The sequence below is a fragment of the Perissodus microlepis genome, chromosome 1 (assembly GCF_051167445.1).
Source record: "Perissodus microlepis isolate ML-2025 ecotype Zambia chromosome 1, ASM5116744v1, whole genome shotgun sequence".
NCBI lineage: Eukaryota > Metazoa > Chordata > Actinopteri > Cichliformes > Cichlidae > Perissodus > Perissodus microlepis.
This window is the reverse complement of record NC_140461.1, coordinates 1905067-1923741: the sequence shown is the minus strand read 5'-3', so window position 1 is coordinate 1923741 and position 18675 is coordinate 1905067. Positions and strand designations below refer to the sequence as shown.

The window sequence follows — 18675 nt, the reverse complement described above, 5'->3', positions numbered from 1 at the left end:
GGTCGGATCAGCCCGACGGTCAGACTGTCCAGCATCTGGCTGATGCTGTGAGGCCACAGTGCTAACCACCGTGCTGCCCCCGGGGGCAAAGCTCACTGTAAAAATGTGAGTTAGCTGGTCAATAAATTAAACATCAACATCTGAGCTGTGAAACTGAACCAGCTGAGTTTATGGAGCCTGAAGTCACATGGACAGCCGTTTAGCTCCCAAAGCCCACGAATCTGTTAATACACTATTTTATAAAAGTGAAAAAATGAGACTTGACTAGACGTAGAGGAGATAAGCTGCTCCCACAAAGTTTTAAGTCTTAACATTGAGACTTTTGTGCTCCTATTTCCAACACCAGCGACAGACGTTCCAGCTGAACTGGCACTGCCACACTTTCACGGAAACCATGAGTGTCTGCAGGGCTCCAGCGAACGCAAACTGCTCTCAGACGATGACAGAGAAGTCGCGACATGTGAGCTGTTCATTTGAAAGCCTCCTGCTCTTCTTCTTCTGCAGTGGTTTCTCCAGTTTGCCGACTAAATACGTCATTTTGTGATTCTGCTGCCTGGTTTGTCACAGACACACAAACTATTCAGTTTCTTGATGACACACACACTTGATGATTATTTGAATCTTCAACAATCCCGCCCACCAACCAAACACTTATCTCTACTGTAGAGGAACAAAGATCTACTCTGGGTGAATCCACTGCATTCAGCTATAAGCTGAAAAGCAAACAAATGTCTGACAGCGCGCAGATTAAATCGATATCAACCATCTGACCGTAAGCGGGACGGCATAACGAGTCTGAAGTGCCGAAATGTTTTCTTAAGAAGAAAAAGGCGAGCTTTATGCAGCCAGGCTTAAAATTCCCCACATTCAAGTTTCCTCTTAAAAAAGCAACACTTCCCAGACAGAAGATCAAAAAGCCAAAACTCGCCTCTGCAGCGACGGGGTGGGGGTGTCCTACAAAGACGCCTGAACGTCCGGACGCCGCAGGAGACAGCGGCATTATTGACGACGCGAGCTGCGCCGAGACGAACCGGCTGGCCTCTGCCATCGCCCGGTGCGGTTCGCATCAGTAAAATCATTCAGTCGGCGCTTCCTGTTAAAGATCTGGGTCGCTCGTCACCGCTGGCTCGCAGAGGGAGAGCCTGATGCAAAACAAATGTTTTCATAAAGTCGCTCAGTGTTGAATCAGCATCATTCGCTTCACTGCTTTTTTCTGTCTTTCCCCCTTTTTTCCTCCCCCAGGACCGACTCCAGCCACTCGGCTTTTCTCGCAGCTGCTTCACATTAGGCCTCGATGATTAGCGCTCGACGCTGCCCACGTCTTTAACCCCTGTGACAAACGGTCGGCCTTACTAAGCTCGCCATCAAACGCCATCGAGCCTGCCGTGTACTCCCCCTCAGCTGCGACGGCAGATAAATCCCACCGCCGCTCGGGTGCACGCTGCTAATCGAAAACAGCAAAGAGGATCAAACAAAGGACTTTTGTTAAGGTGCTCACAGAGTTTCCACGGCTCGGTCACAACACGCCATCATTTCTGCCGTTAACATCAACCAAAGATGCACTTCAACCCAGCAAAAACAGACACCGTCGATACAGGTCAACGAAGACACACGAAAAACATGTTCACTGCAGATCCTGCAATCCTGAGAAACAACTCAAAATGTCCTGAGTGCAGAAGTTATGGATCAACATCACTTCAGCTTTGAGATGACATTTGAAAACATTTGAACTCCTGTGAACTCCTCAAACAGTTGATTCTGTCGATCTGAAGCGTGGCGTCACTCATCCAGGTGACCAAACACAGTTCAACATAAAGTGCAGCTTTTACTTTGAAGGTGACCACAGTCTCCGCTTCCACGTCGCGTCGCACTTTCAGTTACTGCTTAGCGGATAGTTTGTGTTTGCAGGCGAGTCAGCGTCTCTTATTGGCAGCTGGGGCAAAGTAATGCTGGCGAGGCTTTCGGGAAGCGCCATAACCCCCAGCAACCACTCACTGACTGAATGCACGCTTCAGGGGGAGGGGTTTCAGCCTGAGTGGAGTTAAAGTGGCCGAGGGTGGGCGAGGGTGTAGCTCTCATCTCCAACAGGTGTTGGATGACGCTGCGGTCAGGCCAGGTAAGTTCTGCCCTGTCGATCAGGTGTAACCGTCTTCTTGTTGAAGCTGCTGAATTGCAGCGATGCTCAGCCAGGATGCAGACCTGAGATGCGGCAGGCGTGTCCGTACGAGCTTCTGCTTATCAGCTAAAACGGCACTTTAGCTTTCTGCTCCTGATGCTGAAACAGGAAATGAAAACTGTTTCCACAGTTGGAAGGACACCAGTTGATTAAAATAACCATCTGAGGTGAGATCAAACTAAAACTAAACAGAAAGTCACGTCTGACGATGGGAAACGTGAACACGAGCACGGACAGCGATGCAGTCTCATTGGTGATGAGGAAAATCAATCGGTTAGGTTGTTACCAAATGCAACTGAGGCACTCCTAAGTGTTAGGTCAATGGTTTGATGCCTGGCTGCTCCAGTTTGCATACCGAAGTGCTCCTGGTGCATCGCTAACCCTCTCTGCACGTGACCAGCAGCCGGTCTGTGACGCTGCACTGTGCAAACTGACCGTTTCCATGATGTCCTGGTTCTTTCCCTGTTGTCCAGCTCAGGACGGCTTCATTTGATGAAAATGTTTTCATATCATTTCATTTGTGAATTGAGAAGCACAACGTGCAGCTGTCTGCCTCACACGAGTCAGCTGAAGTCGCACTCTGTGTGGAAACTGCATGCAGCGCGTGGGCTGCATCTCATAAACGATCTGGCAATCCGAGCAGCATCAGATAAACATAAAACGCATGGCTGTGCAAATAAGCACCAGGAGAGAAAAGCAGAAATGACACTGACACGAGCAGGTGTGATTGCAAACTGCAGGTGGGCCCAGTGGGCGTGGCCATCGCCGTGTTATTAGTTTCCTTCTTTCTTTATGAAACGCAGCCTCTCCAACACAAGGTCACACATAAATAAGCAGTGATCTTATGGGACTGCACCAGTGTTTGTGACATGAATAACTAAACAGAAGACGTTTATATAATAAGAACAACACTTTGCTCTGTTTAAGACGAGATGAATCAGACTCCACGCTGTGATCGTTTATGTGAGCGCGGCATGAAAATGTGAGCTGCAGGCAGATTTGATGTGGTTAATCTCTGCGAGACAACGTTTTCTAGTTAGCCTCCTGCAGGAGCTGTTAGCATGTGACAGAAGGAGAGAGATCCTCGAGTAACTGACATCAGCCACCGAAGACAAGACGGCAACAAAGAAAAGCGGTTGATACTCATCGCTGTTAAAGTGGACCTCATCTCCTGCTTCATACATGTCTGTGTATCCAATATTTCCATGAACTTTACAGGGTTGGAGGGAGTGACAGGTGACACTGGGTGAATACATCGATGCTGCCTACTTCGAATCACCTGGATCAAGGATGTCACGCAGGAAGTTCAGGAAGTTCAATCTTCAGTGAGGTGATGATGCTCGCCGCCATGCAGTGTTTCCACCTCCGTGCTGCACCACATGTTCACCAGCTTTGCACAAAGACACGGTGGCAGGTAATAATTCTCTCCGGCTCGCGCGACACACAGAGAGCTTCAGCACGTGCAGAACTTCTGTGGCAACCGCTCGTCCTACTAAACTAACACAGAAGTGCATGTGTGCTAATCCACTGCAAACAATTTGAGCCAGCTGAGTTTATTAATACGACACAGAAAGGATCAACTGACCAAACCCCTCTATAAACAACAAACCTGCAGACTGAAACCTGACGCTCACCTGGAGAGGAAAGCCTCCTGAGGCTGCCCGAGGACGCGAGGGGAGGGGACGGGGGTTAAAACTGAACCGAGCTGAAGCATGATGGGAGGCCTTCATTTCCTGAGGCTGCTGTTTCCAACAGCTGGCAGGAAATAAGGAGGGAAGGCAGCACAATGCTGCGCACACAGCACAGCAGCTGCCTTTCCTTTATCTTTCTGCTTTCTGTTACTCATTTAAAACAGTCATGATTTTGGGGGGGGGGGCACACAGACACACACACAAAGACAAACACAGCGTTTTGTCCTGCAGCCTGTGCAGCGTGCCATCATGTGGTTAACTGGAAAATGATGTTTTCCACATCAAATGCTGCTTTTGTGTATGTTTGTGTGAGAAAGTCGTGTGCATGTGCATGTGTGTGTGTGGATGTGCATGTGTGTGTGCACGTACGTGTGTGTGTGCATGTGTGTGTGTGTGCATGTACACGTACGTGTGTGTGTGCACGTTTGTGTATGTGTGTGTGCACGTACACGCGTGTGTGCACGTGTGTGTGCATGTGTATGTGTGTGGATGTGCATGTGTGTGTGCACATGTGTGTGTGCACGTACGTGAGTGCGTGTGCACATATGTGTGTGTGCATGTGTGTGTGGGCGTGCATGTGCATGTGTGCATGTGTGTGTGTGTGTGCACGTACGTGCGTGCGTGTGTGTGTGTGCATGTGCGCATGTGTGTGTGTGCACGTACGTGCGTGCGTGTGTGTGTGTGTGTGTGTGCGTGTGTGCATGTGTGTGTGTGTGTGTGTGTGTGTTCCTGCACGTGTGTGTCCTTCTCCAATTACTTGCTCCAGCCGTCAGATAATAATGGGGGTTTAATCAAGGCCAAGCCTGGTGGGGTTTACACACATTGGTGCGCCGCTGGCAACTTCCTCCCTGCCCGCGGTCCACTAACGGGACAGGAATGATGGCTCCCACATGGCCCGAACACTCACAGAGAGACAGAGTATGTTTTCATAGATCTGAGAAGAACAGAAATTGTTTCCACCCTGCCTGCCACCGCTTCAACTTTCTGCTGAGTCATCTCGTTCTCAGAAGAACGCACCGAGATCCCTGAAGAAACGAGCTGGCTGTGTCTTATTTCAGCGTTACTAACATCACGGTTACAAAGAAAACAGAGACAATCTCTTCCCTCGGGAGGTTGAACACCCAGCAGCTCTCTGCCGCTTTCTCCGAGTGCTGCCCGGGACAGACGAGAAGGCTGGAGGTGTTTCAGAGAGGTGGGGGTCAAAGGGCAAAGAAACAAACTTATCTTAATCCTGACAGCTCGACAGCCAGCGAACAACTTTTACACAACTCGAGTTTACAGGACAGGAAGCGACTGTGACACGTTCAGCTGTTTCACTGTAGCAGCCTCAGAGGGGCTGAATACGAAAGTGTGAAAAAATCATTTTCACCAGTGTGATCACTGGTGAATGAAAAATAATCCCCTTTACTGGGCTATAACAGGACACTGTGGGTGTTTTTGTTCAGTCTCAGAACTGTGCTCAGTGTTTCCTTCAAGACTGAAAAACTCGACGCCGTCAGCAGGAACGAGCTTCCTCCATCTCTATCAAATGTTTCCTTTCTTCCAACTCAAGGAAAAAAAGAAGCGGAAGAACCTGAAAGAGAGAAACTGGAGAGAATCCACACGTCGAACAAACGACGGACGCAACAGGTTTGTGCAGAGAAAGCACCGTCATGCAAGAAAAGTATAGAAGTGTGAAGACTACGATCCACGATGACAACCGAGCACTGCAGGGCCAGTGTGACCCAACGCGGTCAGCAATCTGTCACTCGACAGCGCCGATCCATCGCAGCAAACATCAAAGTTATTCATGTTTGCTTCCCGCGCCTACTGCAGCGCTCGAGGCTCTTCAAGCAGCGCGACTCACTCACACCAGCGCTTCCTATCCAACGCTCGCAGTCCAATCGACACATCGGAGAGCAACCAGGGCTTCAAGCAACCGCCAACCTAGTGGATGACCTGCTCCGCCTCCTGGGTTACGGCCACCCCGAGCAAAACAAAAGCAACGATCTCAACGATGTGTCGTGAGCATCGCCCGCTCATCTGTGCCACCAGAGCTGCAGTCACATCTGCTCCAAGTTTAAAACATCACATCTGAGCGCCGAGCCAGGAAATATCAGCGAGTGGTCGATGATAACCAGAAATCATTACCAAACGTAAAACCAGCAGCTGGAGGGAACACGCAGACCTGCAGCAGGACAAACCGTGGAGGTGAAGAAAGACTTGTTCTTATTTTATGACTGTGATTTACCTTCAGTCACAGCGGTGTGAGGAAGTGACCAATCCTAATAACTATTTGGGCCACCGGTGTTGGCAGTGAGTCTTTTACAGCTGTGCAGGAATCTGTCCCACTCATCTTTGCAGATTTGTTGTAATTCAGCCACTTTGGAGGGTTTTTGAGCACAAACTGCTCTCTAAGGTCGTGCCACAGCATCTCAGTCGGCTTCAGGTCAGGACTGTGACCGGGCCTCTCCAAACTTCATTCTGTTTTCCCTCAGCCGCTCAGACGTGGACCCGCTGGTCTGTGTTGGATCATTAACTCGCTGCAGCACAAATACAGACCACAGCCTGAGACGAGCGGATATCTGTTTTTTAAAAAGAACGAAATATTCACAATAACAAGTAAACATGAACCTTTGTCAGCCTGTGAAGTCTGCCTGGGAGCTCAGTCTGACTCATCTGCTCTGCAGGCATCCAAATATGATATTAGCAAACGTCTTATCAAATTATTAGACCACAAATATTTTAGAAAGCAGTCAAAAACTTGTTTTAAACTAAAATATTGGTTTTTTTATCCAGGAAATAAACTGAGCCGACTTCTCTGAGACGCCTGAAATTATTCCAGCAGAACATTCAACCAGTAAAACTCATAATGCTCATCACTGCTAATCTAATAATAATAATAATAATAATAAGGTGATTTACTGTTTTTCAGCAGAACAACAAAAATATTATTTCAGCATTATGAGCGTTCACATAGCGGTGGATTAACTATCAAAGAAAGATAAAAAAGAGTGACTGTAACCTTCACACTAAAGCACACGGCTCGCTACATTAAGGTAAACGTTTCATCATTTTGTTCACACAGTGTGTGTCAGTAAAGTTTTTTAAACCGTTGGACAGACTGATCTGCTGTCACAGCAACAACAAACATCTGCCAGTCCAGCTCAGGTTCAACTAATCCAGAGTCTGAAACAGTCCCGGATCATTACGGCCCATCTGTGAGACGTCAAAGCTGCATAAGGAGACGAGCTGCGATGTCCATTAAAGGGCAGATGGGCTTATTGATAACTTCCTTCGCTGATGCCAACTGATGGCGGCGCGTCGATATCCTAATGCACGCCTGCTTCATTATTCATGACAGCCTCACAAGAGGATTTCACACAGGTCCCACCTCCACCCAGAGCAGCGTCCAGCAGCAATAATGTGAGTCAGATCGATGCTGCACCGGGGACCGCACTGAACGCAGCGCACACGCTTAAAGTGCAGCAGACGTCTGCACAGCGGACACAGATTTCAGGCCTGACGATGCTGTGTTTGAAGATTCAGAGTCACGTGAAAAAGTCACGATCCAGCGGCTGGAGATCCTGGTTCAGCAGCAGTGACCTGCACCGATGTTTCTGTGAGTCTGTCTCATCTCTGTGGAGGAACTTTGGTCCTCTCTTCTTCACAGCGATGCTTCAGCTCGTTCAGGTTTGCAGCATTGGTTCATGCACAGCTCTCTGAAGGCTCAGCCTCTCAGCCTCGCAGCCTTACCTTAACCCAACTGTAACTCTGACACTAAAACCACATTTGGTTCTCAAAAATGACTTCAAACTTATGGGGACCAGGATTTTGGTCCCCACAAAGATACGAATACACACACACACACACACACACACACACACACACTGCAATAAGGTGACAAGATCAGAAAAAGAAATTCAACAGTTTGCACCACAAACCAAAGCTGGACTCACGAATCGCTCTGAGACTGTCATAAAGCGATCAGATAAATATGCTAAATGCACTGCAACGACATCGTGCATGCAGGAATGCCCCTGGGGTAAAATGCAAATATGTCTTTTTGTCGAGTTTTGTGTATAATCTTGGTACACAGACGCTTTTAATACTCGCCCAGCATTCAGTCACGTGTCAGGACGCAGCGATGCTTTCACATCGGCCACGGTAGAAAAATCTGTGCCAGCAAAAACATTAGTTTATAATAAATATGATTTGTACCTGAAGAATTTGACCCCGAGCCCAACTTGACCAGAAATGACTCATAGAGAGCCCACGCAGACCCCCCCCCCCAGCATCCACAGTAATGTGTGTCTGAATGTTTAAATGAAAAAGGTCACTGATGAACATGTTTGCAGTACAGACACAAAGCCAGCAGACAGCGGCGTCCACGGAGATCACAGAGGCAGATCGATAACGCGCATACAAGCGCGTGCGTGAGTGTCAGACGAGCATGCGTACGGTCATCAGCTGAATCAAAGGAAGGAGGTGCATGGAAAAAGCAGGAGTTCTCACAGAAACTTGGAGGGGAGCGAGCTTTAAAGCAGTGATGTGGGAATCTGGGTTTGAGTCAGAATTTAGGTCACAAGTTTGAGGAGTGAGGTATGCAGAAGAGAAACACATGTCGGGCTGCGAAGTACTGCAGCGCCCCCGAGTCTCTGCTTGGCAAACAGACTCCTGCAGCTCCCATTACTGACAAATGATACGTGAAAGTATGAGCTGACCAACACTGACAGCTTCACCCACAGACCCCGTGTTACAGAACCTGCAGTCCTTCTAGTGTCCAGCAGGGGGCGACTCCTCTGCTTGATTGAACAGGAGACTATAAGAAAATGAGCGTCACGCTCACCTGATCCCTGATTTCAGTCTCGCGATGACTTCAATGGTTTCATTTACTAGTCTGATGAAGATGCCATCAGTCACAGGACGGTCACAGAGCTCCGTTCAAACCTTAAAACTACAGAACGACCTCAGAACACTGCGTCTGCAAACACGCCGTCTGTTTGTGATAACATGATAATTAATATACACACGGCTATTTATATACACAGAAATTCACATTTACAGTTTACAGCAGGCGTGCGACTTCACTGCGTTCACGCGAGCACTCCACGCTCGCTCTGACTCCGAGTCGGATGGTGTTTGTTTGGAGACAGGTTGCTTCCCACCACCTCGGCCTCTGGCCAATCAGATGCTCACTGCAACTACTTCAGCATCAGCCATTAAAGCGTCTCATGTCGGGGCGCCCACACAGAACAAATGAAAGTTTGATCAGTCAAACCTGAAAGAATGAACCTGTCGTGTACTTACCTGCTCTCACGTCACCTCTACCACAGCTTCTGTGTTAGTGGCACACAAAGGATTCGAAGCTCTGTGATTGGCTGTTTCTGAATAGCTCTTTGTGAGTCACTGATTCATTTCTATACACACTCTGGTACCTCTGCCCCTTTTTGTTAAATCAAACAACTTTGTATTGTAACACTTCTGTTCATCATCATGACTCAGGAGTGATTCAGTCCCTTTCAGTACCACAAACCCAACGACATCAAAGGGAAAACTCGACGACGTCTACCTCAGAGAAAGCCCCAAACGCTCCCGTAGGTCGGCCATTAATCCAACTTTATTAACAAGAACCTCGTGTGTGTCAGACGGCTTAGAGCCCAGGCGATATCGTGAGTGCTCCGACGTCACCGAACAACAGCTGCAGCGAGGCGACGACAAAAACAAAGAGACAGATTTACCGAGGACATTTCCAGCGGGGACTTCCTGCAGCTCTTCTAGCTCTCTGCCCATCAGCAGGTAGAGGTTTTCCATGGAGCAACGGGACAGGTGAGGAATCTCAGACACGTCGTCCGAAGCGCTGCATCCCTCCGGCAGCTGACAGAGGTGAGGGGAGACGAGAGCATCGTTACTGAGACTCACAGGGGAGAGAAACTTAGGTTACTCACATGATTCCTGCAAAGCACACAGGAAGCAGTGCATCGAACAGCTTTGAGGATTTATAATGTCTGTTTTACACAAGCTGCAGTTCCACTATGATCCACTAGAGGCTCCAGCAGGGGCTGTCCCCATAGACTCCCATGTTAAAACTTCCCAGCAGAAATAAACGTTTACAGCCTGCTGTAACTGAAAGGCAGTTTTATGTCAGCTCGATCTGGACGAGGCTGTTTAATCTTTAGATCCAAGATTATTCACAGGAAGCTCGAGTCGCTGTTCACTCAATGCTAACCAGATATTTCTCTGTGAGGCTGAAGATAAATGATGAACACATGAGGCCGAGCAGAGGAACCTGCCGTCAGTCACAGGGACGTGGATTCTCCTGAGGATCTGCGTCGCTCACGCTACCTGTCAGCCTGCATCACATCAGCTGTGCTGGGAGGAAGTGTGCGAACACAAAACTGAAGTGAAGGCAGGATCGAAGCAGCTACAGCAGCGGGACGAGACGGTCTAACGTCCCGCGAACACAAGCTACAGCGGGCGAGTGGGGGGCTTACCGTGCTCAGGCTCTGGGCGGGGTCGTACTTCGGTCCCAGCACGAATACTCTCTGTCCTTTCCTGACCACCCCGCTGTAGACGCGAGCGAACGCCACGAAGGTCTCCTTCGCCTCCTCTCCCTCCTCTGGCTTCGAGTCTTTCAGCGTCAGGTTCTCCATGTTCGCTGAGAGAGAAACGAGATCAGATCTTGTACGCTGCATATTTATGGTGACAGCGTGGCGGACATGTTTTCAGCTTGTGAGTCTGTGTTTGTGTGTCTGCACTGAAACCACTGAAGCACCTCTGAGTTTCTGCATCTGTCTGACAGATTCTGGCGACTTGATGGTGTCGCAACTGTGCAAAACGCCACCTCACAGGTGAGCATCTGGGTCTATTTAGATTGTTAAGCCTGTAAATCTCCATTTTTATCTGGAACTTGACTGCTGACAGGTTCGGCTGAGAAGTCACTAAACGTGGAGCTTGTGTGAGAACATTTTCATCCCCAGGGCAGGTTGCTGCTACTTCCCTTCATTGGTTAAATCCAGAATTCAAAATCCTGACAGTTTCCAGTCTCCTTGTACTAAGTGCGACTTTGCAGTGACGATAAAGAGCTATCTTATCTTAGCTGTGGGCGGAGCTGCAGAAACGTTTTGAATGGATCCAGATTTGGATTCTTCAGCACTGTGACCAGCACTGCACACGTCACAGAGCTCACGCTGCTCTCGTGCTCCACGTAACGCCAAACGCATCTTTGGACGAACAGCTTTGGTTCTAAAGTGCTCCACCCACCCATGCTGTAGTTCCCGCTGCAGCGTGTCTCTGACTACATTTTGCTATGGTGACACACACGGACTCACAAACTGAAAGCCACACGTCACAGTAACACAAAGGGAACGAGTCTTCCTGCTCTCGCTCACCTTTGTCCCCTCGGAGCATCAGCTGTGTTCAGACACAAAAAAGCGAGTGAAACGAGTCACTGAGACGAGCTCACCTGTGCAGAGTCCTGCAGGTGACGCGCTCTCAGAGTGGGAGGGCTCTCGGTGGCTCTCTGCTGCCATCCTGTCAGCGTGTCGCCGTCTCGCCTGCTCCCTGCGCTCGGCGATCTCCTCCTGAGTCAGAGGCCTGAACACAAGAGTCCCATCAGAGCTGGAGACGCTCCACTACGTCACTGTATGTTTAAATGTTTCATTTCATTTTACTCCACCCCGTTGCTGAGTCTCATCTACGCAGCACAGATCTTTGTTTGTCCAGTAAATGTTGTCTCATCCACACAAGCACCTTTTTCTAAGCTTTGTATGCAACACTCACGCTCTGCATCAACTCTGGGTTTATGCTCAAAGACACTTCAGCACGCAGGCTGGACTCGAACCACCAACCTTGCAAACGGTAAACCGTATGCTCTACCTCGCCCGAAAAATAAGGAGAAAGCCTTCTGCGTCTGCAAATGATTTATAAATGATGATTATTATTTACTTTAATACATGTGGAATAATCCTGAACCAAGAAAACTGTCCCCAAATATATGCTTTAAAAAATTCCACTGGAAGTTTGGTCTGATGCGGGACCGTGCAGGGTGAGATCCGGGAACAGGAGTCTAAAAGTGTCTTCCTTCACTCACCCCAACCAATCACAGCAGATGGCCCCGCCCCTCCCTGAGCCTGGTTCTGCCGGAGGTTTCTTCCTGTTAAAAGGGAGTTTTTCCTTCCCACTGTCGCCAAAGTGCTTGTTCATAGGGGGTCATATGATTGTTGGGTTTTTCTCTGTATGTATTATTGTAGGGTCGACCTTACAGTATGAAGCGCCTTGAGGCGACTGTTGCTGTGATTTGGTGCTGTGTAAATAAAACTGAATTGAATTAAACTGGCATCATCGGAGAAGCTGATGATTCCAACCCATCCTCTCAGATCACACCACCTAAACTTATGCAAACAACTTCTCTCTTAAGCCGCCGCGGCCTTCGTGTGCTGGATCGTTGCTGAGAGGATCCACAGTTTCCAACGCCGAAGGTAACGAGTCGCTCCTGACGCTCCCGCCTGCATACAACCCACTTCCCACAACTGAAAATCAAGGTGGAGGATTAGGATCAGGCGTGCTCTGCAGCCGAGCTAGAAGCCGGTCAGAGGTGCAGCAGGAGATGATCCTGAACAGGTTTTTGATGTTTATGGATCGGTTCTGGGAGCAGGTCTGAGAAGCAGCATCGGGGCTTCTGTCAGCACCTGAAACCTTCTGTTCAGAAACAGTGGTAGACTTCAAATTCCTCCGATAGGAGAGTTTAAGCTGTAAAAACAGAACATAATTATCCCTGCATTAGTTTTCCTGCATGACCCGTCTGTTTGTGTGTGCGTGTGTGTGCACGCTGTGCGGTTGGCGTGTTAGCCCGTGTATGCATGTGCATGCCCTCTTCAAAAAGACCACAGTGACTATAGCAACACAGCTGCTCACAATAGGCCCGAGTGACGGCATGCAGCACAGAGTTCAGCTCCATGATGACAAACCACTTTAAACGGCCCATAATTTGCCCCTGACAACAGCGGCAGCCCTGCAGACTCACTGAGACTGATTGCACCTCTCTTTAGCATAAATTGGATATAAACGGGGCCGCGGCCCGAATTCAGGATTGTAACAGGAAACCACAAAAGAGCCGGCCCCACTGGAAGATGGCCCGGCCTTAAGAACAAATAGGCTCAGAGCGACTTTCAGTTTAAAGCCGCACGAGTCAGCTTCGCATTATTTCCCCCGAAAAGGACAAAGCAGCCAACAGATGTTTAAGCTGAAATAAACACAGCTGTGCACCGCGTTACGGACTTCATCACTTTTCCACAGGAGGTCAAATCAGTCGCTCACTGGTAATAATGGGAACGCCAGGGCCTGGGCTCTGGCCTCGCCTGCTGCGGTTATGAAGTAATGGCTTCCAAACACTGAGGCTGGATGATCGCGACCACGAGCAGACCTTTTCCCATTGTGAAGACGGAGGAAAAAAGTGTGCTGGAAAATTAAACAATGTATTGATATTAAATCTGTCTGCAAAGCACACTTCACCGCTTTTTACTGCTGAAGGATTTTTATTGGAGATGTCTTCTATTCTGGCTCCAGCGAACGAAAATGAAACTTGGTGGTGACTCTGATGATATCTGCTCTGACATTTGCATGAAAGCGGCATAGTGAGCTACAGTAAGTTAAAGGCTAAATAAAGCTCAGAGCCTGCTGTTTAGCTGGATTTAGACGAGGATCAGAGAAATGGTAAATGGTCTGTATTTGTATAGCGCTTCACACGTTCAGTCATCCACACACTGGTGATGGCAGCTACATTGTAGCCACAGCCACCCTGGCTGACAGAGGCGAGGCTGCCGGACACTGGCGCCACCGGGCCCTCTGACCACCACCAGTAGGCAACGGGTGAAGTGTCTTGCCCAAGGACACAACGACCGAGACTGTCCGAGCCGGGGCTCGAACCGGCAACCTTCCGATTACAAGACGAACTCCCAACTCTTGAGCCACGATCGCCCCCAATCGTTAAGATATGTTAAGACCGAGGGCCTCGGCAGACCCCTCTCACTGAGGTTTAAAGAAGCGCCTGGACTGGGACGTGGGTTCGTTTGTTTAGCGGGTTTTATAATCCTCGATGTCAAAACAAAGCAGTTCACTGAAATACGAGCAACAAAGTCCATATGCAGTCAAATGAATAGATTTGCACTTCTGAGACTTCACAGGCTTCTTTCTGCTGCTCCACAACAGGAGAGCATCCACCACATGTCCTTAACTACATCCGTGACCCGGCACAGTCCCTGCATATCAGGGGTGTCCAACTCCAGGCCTCGAGGGCCGGTGTCCTGCAGGTTTAGATGTTTGATCCAACACAGCTGATGTAAATGGCTAAATGACCTCCTCAACATGTCTTGAAGTTCTCCAGGCGCCTGGTAATGAACTAATCAGGTGATTCAGGTGTGCTGACCCAGGGTGAGATCTACAGCGTTTCCACTGTTACCTGCTGGCCAACGGCACAGTGGCGGTCAGTGCTACCCCGGGCCTCGACCAATCCTAGGCAGAAATCTGATCCGGCACAGATTTTATGCCGACTGCCCCTGCCATGGACTCCACATATATACACTGCAGGGTTTTTCTCAACAGTAACCACGGCGTAGAAAGCTCTTGTGGCAGAAAGTTGTAACAGAAAACTTGAGTTTTCTTTGTCCACAGTTAAAGAGCCACAAAGCGTGAGCGGTCAGGTCGGATCAGATCATGCGAGTCCAGATATTCTGACCCTGATCAGACCTGCTGCGCAGTACTGTTTGTCTTTTTTAGTGAACATGACTTTCAGCCATCACTGATTGGACTAGCACGCAGTGGCTCGCAGCGAATCTGCTGAGGTACGATGACAGGACGTGATGTCACAGCTCTTTGGAAAAAAAGCTGCAGCTCATGTCCGACATGTGAGACATTCTCTTACTGGTGTTGCAAAGAGTTGAAATAGGAAGAAATTTAACAAATTCATCGACTTTTATGCATAAAAACATGTCAGGAATCTTTATCATTTTAGTGTCTGCACTGTCACCGTCACCGGTGTTGTTCCAGTTGCAACAGCAGCTGCATGGCAGACTTACACATTTCACATTTCATGCATGCAGCATTTGAGAAAAAGAACCGTGAGCTTTGGGCGCGCTGCAGGACGCTGCAGGTCACGCCCTCGCTATGTCGCCATGTCTGTGCACATTGTTAGCCAGTAGTGACGCTTCAAACCTGAACCCATTTCCTCCCCTTCTCGAGTTCTGGTCCAAAAAGTCACATTTTCAGCATTTCAGCAATTTTTACCAAATTGTCAGCGGCTCGTTGCACCTGAGCTCTGCGCCCGTCCCTCACACCTGACACTAAACAAGGTGAAGCCACCGAGCCGTCTCTGCCTCTGCTCTGCGTTGTAAATGCTTCTGTCCACAGTCCTGAGTTTCACAGAAGCGAGCGGGTTGGCCATTGGGACCTCGAGATGAGCAAAAAGACGCGCGGGTGCGGCGAGGGATCGTTGTCCTCGCTCTGAGTGCATCAGTACCTGTTGAGACACGCGTCTCCACTTTGAGGGAAGCGCTGTGTGCGAATTACACAAGTGGCAGCGCAGCAGCGACTCCGTTAATGATTTAAAGCTGCCGCCTCAGTCAGGATCCAACAATAATTAATGTTACGGGTTTTTACAGGTAAGCCTTTAATGAGACTCGAGTCGACCACTCGAGGTCGTTTCCCTTACAGATGAATTATTTTCCTGCAGTCCTGGATGAACATGAATCGTTAGCGGCCCTCAGTCATCAGGGCTGCGATGTGCCGATAATTCACAGTAAAACGTAACTTCTTCTATTTTGATTTGGCATAAAGTAACGTGTCGTAGTCTGAGAGTCAGACGGAGACGCCTCAGTCGTTTGTTTTCCGTGTTTCAGGACTTTTCGTGTCAAAGACTTCGCTGATTTTGGGTCGGAGGTGACCCACAGCGCCAGGACCTGAGTGTTGGTGACAAACAACATGTTTATGAGGCGCCGTCAGCCGTGAACCGCCACACAGATGTCAGCAGAGAGGATGCACACCTGCTGCAGGCAAAGAGGAAAGAAGCTCCCGCAGCTCATTAGCCGAGACTTTAGACAGGTTTTTTCCTTCCAGCCTCACAATATCAGATGGCCTTTCCTTCCTTCTCTCTCTCTTTCACATACCTCCTAGTCCTCATCCTCCATGCCTCCTCTGACAGCTTGTCTATATCTCCTTTCCTCTGCTTGCCACTGGAACTGCACTGCTACAGTTTGCAATTAGGATCAGAACTGTGACAGGAAGCTGAGGCTGAATCTGTCTGCATCAGAAACGCTGCAGATCAAGAAGATGAAAACAGAGGCGGAGGAATGGAGCATATACTGTATGCTATATGCTCACAACCCCAAAATAAACTCAGCTGATGGAGCTCAGACTGGTGGAGACCCCAAGGTTTGTTTTGTTTCATTAAACCCTCTGAGGACGAGGTGGAAGAACAAAGCTGCGAGTGGCTGCTGGTGATCTTCTGGGTCGACACGCTGATCAGAATCAACTATTTTAAACATTAACATCAGCCCACAATTTCCACATTAATGCAACGCAGCTAACAACAAACAAACGGCGTCTCAGATCTAATCAGCCAATCACGTGGCAGGATCGATCCAAGCTGAAATCACAAACCGTGATGAAGAAAAGTGATTAAAATTGAAAACTAGAACGTGTTAAACGTAATAACAGAAGGCACGGTGGTGCAGCGGTCAGCACTGTTGCCTCACAGCAAGACGGTCCGGGGTTCTCATCCAACATCTGGCCACAGCCAAAGCTGGGAGTGTGTGTCTGTGTGCAGCTGGGGAGGGCTCCCCTGACCCCGGACTGGGTAAGTGGATGAAATAACGAATCAAAATTAAGCGCTCGAAGCGAACGTTCAGGCCCAAAATGCAAAATCATCCTAAACTCAACTGGAAACCTCCTGCAGTCAAAGCTACTCTGTGGCATAAAACGACTCCGGAGCAACCAAACGTCATCGCATCATCACGTCCTGCGGGGCAGTTTAACAACCGAGCGAGCCCGCTCCTTTCTGACCGTCCAAATGACCCGAGACCCAAGCTAATAAACAGGAATGAACGTGCGGAGCGTCTTCCTGTCACACTGGTTAGCTGCTACGATTATTAGTCGAGGAACACTGTAATGGAGTTCACAACATCGCATTAGAGCTTTTTACAGCTTTGCCACAACTGAGCGAATGCAGATCAGTCAGCAGTGCACAATGAGGCAGAGCGAAGACAACGAGTTCACTCTGGCCCATTAATAGCTTACACACATGCTCCGCGGGCCAGGCCATTAAACCAACACTGGGACCAACGCTGTAATGACTCCTCGACATCAATCCAAGCCTCCTGTAAGCATCTGCTTCCAATGAGCCGTGGCAGCGATCCACTCCACGCTGTAACTTGTCGTCCTAGCCTTTCAAGCTGGAACACAGCTTCGCTATTCATCTCGCTGCAGGAAGTCGAAGACCTTGTCTCCCATCTTCATAAAGGGCTTGAAGACAGATTCGGTGACACGGGCTTAGATTAATGGGCCAGACATCGAGGAAGGGAGCTGTGTGATGTTAAAGCGCGCTCGCGTCCTAAGAAGAGACAGGCGGGCCAGGATAGGCCAGGACGGCTCCATCCATCACTGACTGTTGGGGGGTTTGTGGTTTACCCTCAGTTCACCTCCGAGAAGGACGCACGGACGGGAGAGGGCTAACAGCTGTGTCCTACCACCAACCCTCCTGGAGTAAGAGACAAACTGGAGGTAAAGCCAGGCACAGGACGCTCTGACGTTAGCTTCTGCCAGCACGGGAACCTTTCACTCCTCTCTGATAATATACGTGGAGCTAAAATAGAGCAGTTTCCAGATGATGGATTTTTCACGAGCAAACACATTTCCTCGTGTCATTACGCGCTTCTGTTTTCACAGGAAGTATTTTCATCTCTGACTGTGTGCTACAGGAAGAGCTCTGATTTCACAATAAACAGCAAAAATAATCAGCTGTGTTTCTGGAGACGCATTCATGATCCTCAAAATACAGACAGCGGGCCTTCGTCCAGACACCAAACATCCACGAGGCGTGACAGCAGCGCCACCTACTGGCTACACGCACACACACACTCGTTTTCATATCATAGTGAGGACATGTCATGGACATAATGCTTCCCTGGCCCCCAAACATAACCCAGAAACTGTAACCCTGACAGTAAAACCACATTTTGAGTCACAAAGATGCCTCCAAACTCGCATTTTGGTCCCCACAAAGATATGAATACACACACACACACACACACACTCATGTGACATAAAAAAGTAAAAGTAATGATTAAGTAAACAAACAGAAAACATTAATAAATAAGCTTGGAACCTCCTTAAGTTCCTTGAATTCAAGGAATTCCTTGAGTTTTTCTTTCCAAGCTCTTTAATATTAATATTTAAGTTATAAATCACAGACATATTAATGTGGGAGGGTGAGATGTGACATTCAGGATCCTCATATATCAGCATCGTTTCCTTGATGTTGCCGTCAGAAACAAAAGCAGCAGAGTTTTAAAAATAAAAGACATTTTATGAATATCTGACCTTTCACGCCTTTAATTTGAGGTCAGAGGTCGGAGGTCAGAGGTCGGAGTACTGTGATACTCGTGGTGCCAACACAAACGACTGCCCAGTGACTGCATCAAATGTTTTTGCACTGTTTCCACAGACTGCATGGAAACGGCAGCTTGACCCGACTCACCTGCAAACTCATCGACTGACCCCGTGTTACTGAGAGTTCATCACTGTGCAGCGGAGACACGCAGGCTTACATCAGGACGC

The 18675-nt window shown here is 48.8% G+C and overlaps 1 protein-coding gene across 2 annotated transcripts in view; it reads right to left on the bottom strand.

Annotated features, from left to right (window-relative positions):
- efl1 (elongation factor like GTPase 1) overlaps positions 1 to 18675 on the bottom strand; it is a 75414-nt gene that overhangs the window by 47837 nt on the left and 8902 nt on the right. For both annotated transcript variants that reach the window (XM_084926123.1, XM_084926131.1), the window contains exons 12-14: positions 11312 to 11442; positions 10341 to 10504; positions 9588 to 9723 (exon numbers count right to left, since the gene is read on the bottom strand). In XM_084926123.1, coding sequence (XP_084782249.1) covers positions 9588 to 9723; positions 10341 to 10504; positions 11312 to 11442 — 431 coding nt within the window. The remainder of the gene's footprint in view (positions 1 to 9587; positions 9724 to 10340; positions 10505 to 11311; positions 11443 to 18675) is intronic.